This window comes from Paroedura picta, chromosome 6, assembly GCF_049243985.1.
Source record: "Paroedura picta isolate Pp20150507F chromosome 6, Ppicta_v3.0, whole genome shotgun sequence".
In the NCBI taxonomy this organism is placed as follows: Eukaryota; Metazoa; Chordata; class Lepidosauria; order Squamata; family Gekkonidae; genus Paroedura; species Paroedura picta.
This window is the reverse complement of record NC_135374.1, coordinates 80739365-80753341: the sequence shown is the minus strand read 5'-3', so window position 1 is coordinate 80753341 and position 13977 is coordinate 80739365. Positions and strand designations below refer to the sequence as shown.

Here is a 13977-nt window from a genome sequence, read left to right as displayed (position 1 = left end):
GTATTCCTTTACTTTTATCATATGTATTAACAAACATAGGATGACAAATATGATGTGTGCTTACCTAACTGCTAGCCTCAGTTTCAGTAATAAAAACCAAGAAATATGATTGAGTAGTATCTAAATTACCATTACCTCAGTTATTAAATTCAACCATGGTCTCTATGGGGAGCTAAAAAATGAAAGCCCAGTCATGATAATTGGTGAAAGTTTCTTTGAAAACAATGCATTTCTAAAATGTTGTGGTCAGAAGGCCAATTCTGCTGAAATACTGACTTTTTTCAAGGTGGAAAGTCTACAAATTGGGAAGGTGGTATTCGAGTGCCAGGTATTATCCGCTGGCCAGGAGTTGTTGGACCTGATGCACGCATTGATGAGCCAACGAGTAATATGGATATATTCCCTACAGTTATTAAACTTGCTGGAGAATCTTTACCCAAGGACAGGTATGGGATATTCTAAAATCATAATTCCCCCTCTCCCCTTACTTGGGTAGTAGATACATTACTTATATATGGGTAACAGTTGCTGTGGCAAAACTTTTGGTTTTAAAAAATTACTTTTGAATACATGTCAATATCTACCAATTAGATAAAATAGAGACTGGGTGATCTAAGTTTCCTTGGGTTAACTTTGTACAGTTAGATTCAGGTGGGTAGCCAGTCAGACTGAAACAGCAGAACAAAATTCAAAATTTGCCTTCCCCTGGCACAATTCCCCAATTTCCAAGCTTTTGACAGAGTACAGCTGGCTATCATAGTGCATTCTAAACAGCAAATTTCCTGCAATGTAACGGGGTCCTAAGAATACAGTGTGCAATGTAATTTGTTAGAAATACAATGCATAGCTAAAGTTTCTTTTCACTAGGGAACATGGTATCCTCCTAATTTTTAAATGCTTTTTTATTTAGAATTATTGATGGGCATGATCTGATGCCCTTGCTTCAAGGCAATGCTGTCCGATCCAAACATGAATTTCTCTTCCATTACTGTAATGCGCATTTAAATGCAGTTCGCTGGCATCCAAGAAACAGTAAGTCAAATTGCCTGTTCATATTTTAAATATGTTATGTAATTTTTATTACAACTCGAAGAGAATTGGGGGGAGGGAGCCTTGAGCTATAGTTTCAGATAAATTGCTTGAAGTGTCTAACCCTTCTTATTCCTTTAATCTCTTTTCTTCTTTTATCTTAGGACAAAAGCCTGTTACTGTTCAGCTTGGTATCAAACAATTTGTTTGATGCAGTGCAGCAAAGTTTCCCATCACCACTTATGCTAAACTTCTGGCATCAATAAGCATTTCAAAAGCATTGGGTAGATTTACAAAATATATTATATGACTAGGTTATGTCAGGACTTAATAGCATTCCACCTAACAGGATATATGATGTCCTGCACTGTGGAACCATTGGTCCATTTAGCCCAATGTTTGCTTACTGATTTTCTTTGCATTTATATTGTTGAAAAACATAAAATACAAAGGAAATGAAGTCCTAGGACAATTCACAGATCATAAAAGACACCACAGTCTTAAAAGTCATCTTTTATATTTATTCATTCATTCAATTTGTATACTGCCCCACACTATGACGTCTCAGGGCAATGTATTGTGCTATGAACATTGAAAAGGTGCACCAAGGTTTAAAGAACTGAGAAGTGTATGTTTTATCTAGCAGCTGGTTTCCTATTCTAACATACCCTATATACTTGCGTAGTTCTTCAGCACCTTTTTTTCAAACTAAAAAAGCCCTCCTCAGCTTATACGCGGGTATATACAGTAATTGAAATAAAAACCTGCTCCAGCTAGCCAGTTGTTGCTCTGGCAGCTTGTAGGACATCAACGGTTTGACTGATCTTTTTTTCCCTTTTGCCTTCACTTCTTCCTCTTCTTAATCACTTCTTTTGGTTTCTGGGGTGAAAAGTGGGGTACAAAAGTCAGCAGCTATTCATCCTCTTGACTTTTCTGTATTTGTTGGGGGGGGGGGAGGATGGAGGGGAGAGCCTGTGATGATGGAGCTTTTCCTACCCTCAACTTATACATGAGTCAATAAGTTTGCCTAGATTTTTGTGGTAAAATTGGCTTGGCTTATATGCAGGTTGGCTTATATGCGAGTATATACGGTATATTCAGTTAGTCTCAGGCTGTTGCTCTTCTTTATTTATTATATTTATTATATTTTCTGCGAAAATCCATGTGAAAGAATGATTATTCAGTGGTGATAAGGTAACCACTGTTCACACATTCCAATAGTGTATGCTGTACATATATAGAGGGATCATATCCAGCTAAATATCTGCAGTAAGCCTAACATATGTACAAGTGACATGTAGAAGACAAAACGTTCGAAGGGCAAGCTGGCTTTTCTGTTGCGCCCCCCCCCCCCCAGTCTTCTCAGGTCTATTGGACTCAAAAAAGTTTGGTGTTTCTGAAATATTCTGGGTCTGAATACCATACTAGAATTTTGACCTGGGATTTTTCAGAAATACAGTTTTTTTCAGGTCCAACAGAACCGAACTGGGGCAGGGGACTTTTATTGGGGGGGGGAGCATGACTGGTAGAAACTAATAGCCCATGATTTGAACTGTGGCAGCTCTATTATTCTCTTGAAGGTTTAGCTCCTTTCTAGTGCCATAAAAACTGGAGTATATGTCATCTAAACATGACTATATCTTGAAGCTATACAAATTGGAAGGAATCCAGTGGTGACAGAGAACCTAGAAAGTAGGGACCAGAAACAAAAAGGAAAAATTGTTATTAAAAAAAATTAAGATAAAGGTGATGTTGTATGTACAAAACAGCAACATCGCACCATTATAAAAACTATCAAAACTCTTAAATTTGCATCCTAAAATATTGTCGCTGGCATTTTTTGTATTGCTTTAGACCACACAGAATCCAGGTTCTCTATATCTTTATTGTTTTGGTATGCAGTCAATTTAACTGCATTTCTAGTATTTTAGATAACCGGTCTTGGATGTTTGGAGTGATATTTTCTTTCCATTGTCTAGCATAAACTAGGCTAGCAGCTGTATTCAAATAATAGGCAAGAAATTTAGTAACATTGTGTCTGGATTACATAGAATGTTTATCTCTAGTTCAGCTGAAATTATCTGAGCTATTTGTACCCAAAAGCTGTGCAGGAAGTCTGCCTTCTTCTCACTACAGTGAAGGAAGCAGAAAATTTGAAGAAAGATTTAGCCTTTTGCAGGGAATGCAACAACAAAGATCCAGAGATCTCATTTCCTGTTTCTGATTCCTGTGAATGTTCTTTGCCATGCATGTCATTTGCAACACAAAACAATGTTCTTCAGTATTTCTTCTTAATTGAGTGATAGATACCTTTGTAGAGTGCAGTTCTCCATCATGTTGCCTGTCATTAGAGAAGGTATAGTTTCTTGTCCTCTTCTCAGAGATTTGCAAAATATAGCATCAACTTCCAAAGTGTATGATCTGCTGTTTGTTATGTTCACATCATATGGAAGATAAATACTGGGCAGATTCTGATACTTTGAAGTTGCTTTATTTTGAAAGCACAGGTAAATGGTTAAACATTCTTTCGTACCTCTCGCATGCTGCTGGCCCCCAGGTAGAACTTGATTGACTGGTCTGTTGTCTGGTACCAATCTTCACAAATACCTTTTCTCTGGATACAATAGAAGAGCATTCATACAGAATATCTTCGAGGTGCCAAATTCTTCCATAGTGCTTATCTTCTTCTTGCAAGCTACCATTGCATAGAGAAAGGCTCTTTACACTTCTCTGGCTAGCTCACTGTGATATGTGGCTGATTTTATCAGCATTGTCATGGGTATTCATAGGGACTCTATATCACAGAATTGTAAGCTGCTTTCCAATCTTTTTCAGTTGCTCCCTAAGATGCCTGATTGATTTCACAGGGTGCTGTTGGCAAGTACAGCATAAAATTATGGTCAGTTGTGTTTTTAAGTAAACAAGTCAAAATGAAATTTCTAATTTAGACCCCATACAACTCAAATAATTGAGCCTCTTGTGGTGCAGGGTGGTAAGGCAGCCGACATGCTATCTGAAGCTCTGGCCTTGAAGCTGGGAGTTCAATCCCAGCAGCTGGCTCAAGGTTGACTCAGCCTTCCATCCTTCCGAGGTCGGTAAAATGAGTACCCAGCTTGCTGGGGGGTAAACGGTAATGACTGGGGAAGGCACTGGCAAACCACCCTGTATTGAGTCCGCCAAGAAAACGCTAGAGGGCGTCACCCCAAGGGTCAGACATGACCCGGTGCTTGCACAACTCAGTATTTGGCCAAACATACCACTTTTCCCCAAAACACCAATCATGTTTCAAACTCATTCCTCAGCCCTCAGACTCAATAACATCTAGTAGAACTAAGTTCTTTCTATCATAATACTTTTCGTTTCCCAGTCTTGTTCCAATCATTGTGTCCCACACAGTTCCAACTGCACCTCTTGTTCAGGATTTTGCACACACCCCTTCCCTTCAGGCCTGCTGTATAGGAAGTCTCTAACAGCCACTGACTAAGGTGAGGGAAGCATTTCCCTCTCTGTGTCACACTGAGGGGCAGCCATCACTCTTCTGAAACCAATGCAGGGGAATTTGTGGGTGTGTGCATACATTCCTTTTGGGGGGGCACACATGGGGGGGGAGCTTTCCCCTTCTGCCTAATGGTTGGCTGACGGGGAGGCCACAAAAAAGCCCCTTCTCACAGTACTGCTTTGGCCAGCCTCCCTGCTGGAGGGAAGATGCTGCCACATTTAGCTGCTTGGAATGGAACTCAATCAACCTTACAAAGAAACTTACACAGGTACAGACTTATATGTTCTTTCTTACTAAATGCAAACGCCTGGAGATTATACCTAAAGGATTGAGGATTAAGAATGCTGACCATCACATGCCAACAAAACAACACTACAAAAAAGAGACTCCACCTGGACCCTCCCCCCTCCTCCAGTGGTCGCAATGCCACATTGGACCTCCACATAGAATGTTTCTGCCACAGGGTACACACCGATGTGATCAACAAACAGCGTCACACACAGCAGAATATCAGATATGCTGAAAGGAAGGCCATAGACAGCCTTAGGAACAATCCTGATAATAATAATTAAAGAAGCAGACAAAGGAGGAGTTGTTATTGATGTTATCAGGCTACATGCAGGAAGCTCAATGGCAGCTCTCAAATACCACCTTTTACACACAACTTGACTCAGACCTCACACAGGAATCCAAAGGAACCTCAACCACGTACTTTTTATCTTCTACCCAAAATCCACAAACCTGGCAACACAGCTCCACAAGGACATAGCTTTTTATCTCACTATGCATGCTAACCTCATTCAACTCTTATATCCGCATTCCTTACAATCCCCTCTTCTTTTTATTTTATTTTATTTAGGACACTGTGACTATAATGTGATGTTAGTAATATGTAATGCCATTTTGAATCTAGCTCTCTGGTCTCAGAATAAGATAACGTGCCGGCACAGTTTGTCACTTGCAGGGATGCATCCACACTTGGGTGGAGATAGATGGGGCCAGCAGCTAGTCTCTTTTAATTATTTCATTTAACAACTGGGAAAGTGTCTACAGTTTTATTTCTCCAATGTTTTTGTGAACTGCAACTGAACACAAAAGGACCGATTAGCTGTTTTAGCAAAGAATTATCATATAGCATAAGATAGCAGAATTTGGATATTATGACACAATTTACTAATTTGCCACTAATTTATTTTTTCTATATATCTGTACTGTCATGATTCTTGTTCCATTTTGTCTGAGGAAGTGTGCCTGTACACGAAAGCTCACGGCTTGAATAAATCTTTGTTGGTCTTAAAGGTGCTATTGGATTTAATTTTTGTAATGCCTCACAATTCACCTTTCAAAATAGCAATTTTTTTGCCTAGGGAACTGAACTTTATAGTCTAGAGATGAGCAGCGATAGTAGAAACAATAGCAGAGGCTTTCAGACCGAGGCTCTGTTGGACTGGCACAGGTGTGTGCCACCTGGGTTATGGTCTCTGATCGGCCCTAACCAGCAACAATTCGTATTTTTTGTCACAAGCTGACTTGTGAGTCTTGAAAGTGCATGAAGATCTAAATAAGGAATATTTAGGCTCTGTAACTATAAATGGTAAACAAGTAACTGGCTGGAGAACATAGGGTCTGAAATGACTTTGCTCAAGCCTGATCTGGTAAATAAAAATCAGAATTTGCCAGGAAGGTCCTATGAAATCAAAGGTATAAGTGACCAAGAATTTCTAGTGGCATTAGCTTGGGAGTTCACTCTTATTTGTTTGTTTGTTTATCTATTATTTGTATACCGCCCTCCCCAAAGGCTCAGGGTGGTTCACATAAAACATAATAGAAACAGTACAGATAACTTAGATTAACAATGATGAATGAAATGAAACAACAATTCTCTATGATTATCTATTGTAAACATCTTTTAAAAAAATTCCAGGGACTCAGATAACATTTTAAGTAACCTACTCACCTATACACACATACCATATTTGCCGGCATATAAGATGATTGGGCGTATAAGGCGACCCCCCAACATTTCCACTCAAAGTATAGAGTTTATTACATTACATTACAGTACTATGGGCCACTATGGGCAGCTATGTCTATCCCAACTGAAGTGCACCCGGCGTATAGGACGACCCCCCCCCCACTTGGAGGCATATTTTTCAGGGGGGAAAAGTAGTCTTATACGCCAGCAAATACTGTACTTTTTGAGAAGTTTTCTCTTTGAAATTAAACATAACTTTGTTGGCTTTCTGGACAGTTTACCTTTATATATGTTCAATTCCATAACATTCTGGATATTGTTCCCAGATTTTTGATACCTCTTGCATCAGATTCTCAGTATCACTCAGGTCCTTTCTAGCTAGCTGCAAAGCTAGATGTCCTCCCCAGTGTTGTTGTTATTCATGGTGTTGTAATTGTTACTGATAGATGTGATGTTCTATTGAAAATTGCATAATGTTATACATTGTTATAATGTTCTATGTAAACCGCCCAGAGCCATAAAGAATGGGCGGTCTAAAAGTTTATCCAAATAAATAAATAAAGTCAATTACAGCCATGTAATTTTCTTTGCCCGGTAGCACATACTCTATATGAGAGTACTAACGGTTGAACCAGCATCCGTATTTCAAAATTGCCCAGATATGCACTCTTTAGGGACATAACTAGGACATATGAAAAGTGTTATTCATAGACCAGAAACAAAATTGGAAAGGGGGAAAGGCAAAGGGTTTTGTGGTTGCTAGATAGGATATACCTATCATCTATGCCAACCTGGATATGCTGTTTTAATTAATGTTATTTTATTTCTCCTTCCTTTGTATCTCCTATATAGATTTGCAAGCTACTCATTTTTTTATTATTATTCATTTATCTTTAAAGTTATATTCCTCTTCTCCAGGGACCCATTGAAGACAGCTCACAACCAAAGAATACAATAAAATTATGCAGACATTAAAAACAAGCAAGAATATAAAAATAAACTGTTAAACATGGGAGATAACGTGTTTCTCCCCATATAACCCCATACATTTGTACTTATTATAATGAGTTACAAGATACAGACTCTAAGAGACTTAAAGTACACAGGCAAGCCATTGATATCAGGTGCATCTTGTCTCACCCTACTGTGGAAATAATGGGAGGTACACACATTAGAATTCTCCTTTATACACAATTCATAACAGGAATCTTTTTAGCATCCATGTCTGGCCAGCCCTAGTATAACACTCCTCTGGTCTCAGATGCATTTTTGTTATGGATGAAAAATTAAATAAAACAATGTTTTAAAATACCATGAGCAAAAGATCCAGGCCATTATTGACCTATAAATCAGAGTTATTAAAAATGTATTGCTATGACAACTTCATTACAAGAAGAGCAGTCACCCGATAAGAAGCAGAACTGTGGTTATGCGCGATGTTTGCATCTTTCAAACTTGGGGGTGAGGGGTATTTAATAGCCATTCATAGAGCTGTAGACACACTGGAGCAAATGAGTCTACACTATGATGTAAATGACAATTGAATCACATTTTCCAAGCTCTGTTTTATTCTTATTGTGGACAAAAATAGTGAATATAAACAAACTGCAAGACTACTCACTAAGCCTGTATAATAAATTCCATTGTGTATCATAAAATTCCTTTGAACAACTATGTAGCATAAATACCCAATAACTCTAGCATTATTTTAATACTCTTAATATTGTGATGCTGGTAAATGCCGAGGCAAGTGCTTTTACTAGCAACAATATCACTGGCTCTAAATCAAGATTCCTTATCTTAAAAAAATCTCTTTTTATTAAAAGAAGCAAGTCTTTATTTCCCTGTTTTACATCATACACTCGTACGCTTTACTTGGCTATTCAACAAAAGAGGTGCAAACATAGGGCAGACAGTAGATAATACCAGCAGTAGTGATATGAGTCCAAATGCCAGCAAATACAAGAAATGCATTCTAGATTTTCATATGTATTTATTTTGATATCAGAGCTATGCCATTTACTTTATAGCCAAAGGTTAATCTTGAAATGATGCTGGAATTCTGTGACTGAATTGTCAAGTGAGTTATTTAAACGTAGATAACAGTCACTGGGTGTGTCAGAAAGGATTTGCAATATGTGGTCTTGGCACTAAGGTTGTCAACGATGACTTGGAAAATTCCTGGCAATTTGCAGGCTATGTTTGGGGAGGGCAAAGTTTGGAGAGGGGAAGAAGCTTCATTGGGGATGTAATGTCATAGCACTACCTCTGAAGTTGCCATTTCTTCTAAAGTGATCTTTTTCATTTCAAGATGATTTGTATTTCAAGGAAAACTTCATTCCTCATCTTGAGGTTGGTGACCTTGAGTAGTATACTTTCTCTGAGGCAATTTCTCTCCCAGCAAATCAGGTTTCTACAATGTCTTCATAATTGAAAGCTATTGTTAGAACGAGAAAGCTCATCTCCCGCAATGTTATTGTATGGAATTCAACACTTTGAGCTTAGCCTAATGAGTCTAATAAAGCTTCCTAATGACTTCATGGAAGCCAGATACCTGCTGTGCAGCACTTCTGTTCAAACCATGAAGTGCCTGGCTCTAGAAAGGAGCTGCTATGGGCTATGAAGCACAATTATGGAACAGCCACCATTGTAGTTGCTTCCCAGATTGAGTAAGAGGGTGTAGTTGCCCATGGTGTGGTTCCCCAGGGCTGACTTTTTTGGAGCTGGTAAGCATCAATGGGGTGAAGGAAGAAGAAACAGTTTTCTTTGCCTTCCTGCTCTGAATTTTTGATAGACCCACGCTTAAGTTGGAAAGCATTAGAATCAAAGTAACCTTTTATTTAATTTATACTATAACAAAATGGGGCAAGAAGGCACATGTAATAACACAGTAAAATAAACAAATCCTCATTTTTTGTGTGTACTTAAAACTGAATATCATTTCAATCTATTGACCCTCTATTCTGTGTATATTTGCCAATATGGGCGCTTTAAATTCAAGGGCAAGAACAAAGGGAAAAGCTCACCATTAACAAGAATAATGGAAGTTCCAAGCATACAATACACTAAATTGGTGTTCATTGTACTATTTGCTCTATGCTAGCCTTTGATTGTGTGGAGCACAACAAATTGTGGCAAATTCTTAAAGAGATGGGAATACCAGAGCATCTTATCTGTCTCTTGAGAAACCTATATGTAGGTCAAGAAGCAACAGTGAGAACTGGGCATGGAATCACTGATTGGTTCAAAATTGAGAAAGGAATTCGGCAAGGCTGTATACTGTCGCCTTGCCTATTTAACTTGTATGCAGAGCACATCATGAAAAAGGCGGGGTTAGATGAGTCAGAAATTGGGATCAAGATTGCAGGGAGAAATATCAACAACCTCAGATATGCAGATAATACCACTCTAATGGCAAAAAGCGAAGAGGAACTAAAGAGCCTTTTGATGTGGGTGAAGAAGGAGAGTGCTCGAAACTCAACATCAAGAAAACAAGATCATGGCATCCGATCCTATCAGTTCCTGGAAAATAGATGGGGAAGAAATGGGGGTAGTGACAGATTTTATTTTCCTGGGCTCCAAGATCACTGCAGATGGGGATTACAGCAAAGAAATTAAAAGTCGCTTGCTCCTGGGGTAGAAAGCTATGGCAAATCTAGACAGAATCCTAAAAAGCAGAGCTATCACCTTGCCAACAAAAGTGCGTTTAGTCAAGGCTATGGTCTTCCCAGTTGCAATGTATGACTATGAAAGTTGGACCATAAGGAAGGCCAAGCATCAAAGAATTCAGGCTTTTGAACTGTGATGCTGGAGAAGACTCTTGCTAATCCCTTGGACTGCAAGGCGAACAAACCGGTCAGTCCTAGAGGAGATCAGCCGTGACTGCTCCTTAGAAGGCCAGATCCTGAAGATGAAAATCAGGTACTTTGGCCTCATGAGAAGGAAGGACTCCCTGGAGAAAAGCCTAATGCTGGGAGCGATTGAGGGCAAAAGAAGAAGGGGGCGACAGAGAATGAGGTGGATGGATGGAGTAACTGAAGCAGTAGGTGCAAGCTTAAATGGACTTCGAGTAATGGTAGAGGACAGGAAGGCCTGGAGGATCATTGTCCATGGGGTCCTATTTACATTGTCCATGGGTTCGCGATGGGTCAGACACAACTTTGCACCTAACAAGAACAACAATGTGAATGGCACAACAGTTTCATTTGCTGCACTTATTATAGTAGGATTGTTCTTTATTAAGCATTGATTCTTATTCTGTTTCTGTTTAAATTAATCTCTGTTGTGGAAGAGATTTTTCTTCCCAGCTCAGTAAATCATACTATCTAATCTATGGATGTATCTGACCTCATATTTAGACAAAACCTGTTGATTACTATTATACTGATGCTGGGTCTTTGAAGATGACATGCAGTGTAAGTCATTTTCACATATGTGAGACCTGTATCCAGGCAGCTATTCATGAGGAGATAGACCTCGGAGTCATCCACATTTTTGTGACATCTAGCCCATAGCTCTGGACCAGCTAGGGCAGAGGGCGCATAAAGGTGTTGAATGGAGTAGGTCAAAGTATCGCTCCCTGTGGAACTCCACAAGGGAAATGAAAGGGACATGGCAGCTCCTCTCCCAGTGCCACCCTCTGCATCCACTTCTGTTCTGTTGATGAAATCTGATAAATGCCAGTGTACTAAGTGATGTTCATTACTGATCTTTACCTATCCATTGAATAGCTTTTGAAGAAAATGCAGCATAGTTAACTGATTAAAAGTTTGACAGAACTAGGAAATGTTTTCTTTTCTGCGTAAAAAAGAAAGACATTTTCCAGTATCCATTTGAATTAAAACCATCCTGAGTAAATTAGAAATTTTCTGTAAGGAGAAAGAAATGTTGACAGGTCTGAATTATCATATATCAACACAGATGTTTTTAAAAGGCTAATTTTTAAATTTAAATATCAGCAGTGTTGTCATCCTGTAAAATGTGACAGTTTGTAAAAGTTATTTTGGAACCAAAAAGAAAAATTAAAATATATACCATTCACAGATGTTAATTATAAATTAGCCTACAGGACGAGAGAATACAGAAAGCTAATGAGTGAATTCAGTGATATATCAATCTATCTATCTCTTTCTATAAACCAACTGTCAGTTAGTCTGCTGCTACTTGACACCACTCCTACTCCACCCCATAGAAACAGAGGACAGGAAGGAAGGACAGAGCAACATCACAACTCCAACAGGCACATGACCTGAGGCTCCCCTAGTCCATAAAGGAATGCTCACCACTTCCCCAGCAAGGACTTGACTGACAGCAAAAGTGCTGTTCACACACAACCATGCTCCAAACCTTATACCCCCTTCCCAAGAAAGGACAAAAAAAAGTAAATGAAGTACAGAAGCCAAACTTGAACCCCAAGTCCAAGACCAGAGTCCTAAGCACTGGTTCAAGGGAGCAGATGAAAGGAGGCTTGTCATCAAGGACCAGACACTTCCCAGGGCAGCCCTGATATCTCTACCAGCCTCATGGGGCCAAGCAGAGACCATGGCACATAAAGGCATAGTTCAGGGGAAATGTTCCATCCCAACATAGGGAGAGGCAGTGACAACAAAAGCCTTGGAGCTGGTGTTTTGCTCCTGCAAGCCACAAAATAGGGAACAGGATGACCCAACTAATGGGCTTCTCTAGACTAACATTATTTTGACTGGGATGCCAGTCCACAACTCCTTTGTCCCTGCCCCCAGAAGTGCTGACTCATTGGTATAGCAACTGTGTGGCATACAAAAAATCCCAGGTTCAATCCCCAGCTTCCCCAGTTTAAATAACAAGGTGGTGGTTATTTGCAAGACCTCTACCTGAAATCCCAAACAGCTACTGCTAGTCCAAGTACACAATACTGATTTTAATAGACCAATGGTTTAATTCAGTAAAAAGTAGCTTCTTATGTTTTCATGTGTGTACCCATGGCAGCACTCTCCTTATGTCCACTCTGGGTCCTCTGTTCCTACACCACCAACCTGCATGGCTTATCAGATGTCAGCAATGTTATGGGGAAGTGTGGGATGCAGAGCTGCCTCCCATGCCAGAATAATCACACAGACCCTTGGACCACACACTAGCTCATTCCCTTTATGAGATGTACACAGCAGTCAGCAGAGTATGTGTGTGGGAAGGAGTTGGGGACCAACTTGACCCATATCAGTCTGACTTCTGTCCTGGCCACAGAGTGGAGATGATGCTGGTCGCCCTGTTGGACGATCTCCGCTGCCAGCTGGATCAAAGCGAGTCGGCCGTGCTTGTTCTGTTAGATCTTTCAGCCGCCTTTGATGTGGTCAACCATGAACTGCTGGCCCACTGCCTTGCCGGGATGGGGATACGGGGCACAGCACTTAGCTGGATACAATCCTATCTCCATAACTGGATCCAAAGGGTTGCTGTGGGGGATGAGTTGTCACACACCTACCAACTCCCATGCAGAGTCCCTCAGGGCACGGTTCTCTCCCCCACATTATTCAACATCTTGAATATCTCTGGTCCCTCTGGTGTGGAGTTTTGGGCTGGGCTATTATCAGTATGCGGATAACACCCAGCTCTTTCTCCTAATGGACAGCTGCCAGAACTCCCCCCCCCCCCAGAACCATTGGCCAGATATTTACAAGCAGTGACTGAATGGCTTGAGTAGAGTCTTCTGAAACTCAACCCCTCCAAGATGGAGTTCATGTGACTGGGAGGTAGGGAGAAAGCCCAGGAAGGGCACTTAACCACCCTGGCAGGAATGCAATTTATGACCATGACCCAGGCCTGGAATTTGGGTGTGACCATTGATGCCTCACTAAGCATGGAGGCACAGTCAAGAAAGTAGCCAGCCAATCATTTTTCCATCTTCACCAAGTCAGGCTACTAGCACTCTACCGCTCTCCTGAACACCTGGCCATGGTGATCAATGCAGCAGTCACTTCCAGACTAGATTTCTGTAATTCACTCTATGTGGGCCTACCCTTGTCCCTGATCTGGAGACTATAGCTATTACAAAATGTGGCTGCTAGGGTCCTCACTACAATACCCTGGAAGGCCCACATCCAGCCAGTGCTGAGGCAGTTGCACTGGTTGCCAGTTGCTGTCCAGATCTGGTTCAAGGTTTTGGTTCTAACCTTCAAAGCCTCCCGTGGTTTGGGACCCACATACCTGAGGGGTTCAGGTCAGAGGGCCAGTGCCCCTCCAAACAGGAGTTTTCTTCAGGAGAACTGATGTCCTCCCTCCCCCCCTTTCTCTTTCTTTCTGTCTCTTTGTTTTTCATCCTGTCTTTCATCTTCCCAAATGTTTCCAGGCCTCCACCTGGAAATTATGTATTTATTTATTGATTGATTGCATTTATTTACTTATTGAATTCATATAGCAACCCAACTGGCTGCATAGGAAGGAGAAGTTGGGAATCAAACCCAGCTCTTTAGATTAGAGACTGCTACTCCTTAACCAT

At 40.4% G+C, this 13977-nt stretch overlaps 1 protein-coding gene across 3 annotated transcripts in view; it reads left to right on the top strand.

Moving 5' to 3' along the window:
* Positions 1-13977, top strand: part of STS (steroid sulfatase) — an 86914-nt gene that overhangs the window by 59016 nt on the left and 13921 nt on the right. For 2 of the 3 annotated variants that reach the window (XM_077343296.1, XM_077343297.1), the window contains 2 exons: positions 287-446; positions 911-1032. In XM_077343296.1, the coding sequence (XP_077199411.1) occupies positions 287-446; positions 911-1032 (282 nt within the window). Of the gene's footprint in view, positions 1-286; positions 447-910; positions 1033-1193; positions 9737-13977 lie in introns of those variants that run through there. The other variant, XM_077343298.1, reaches the window with a different exon arrangement.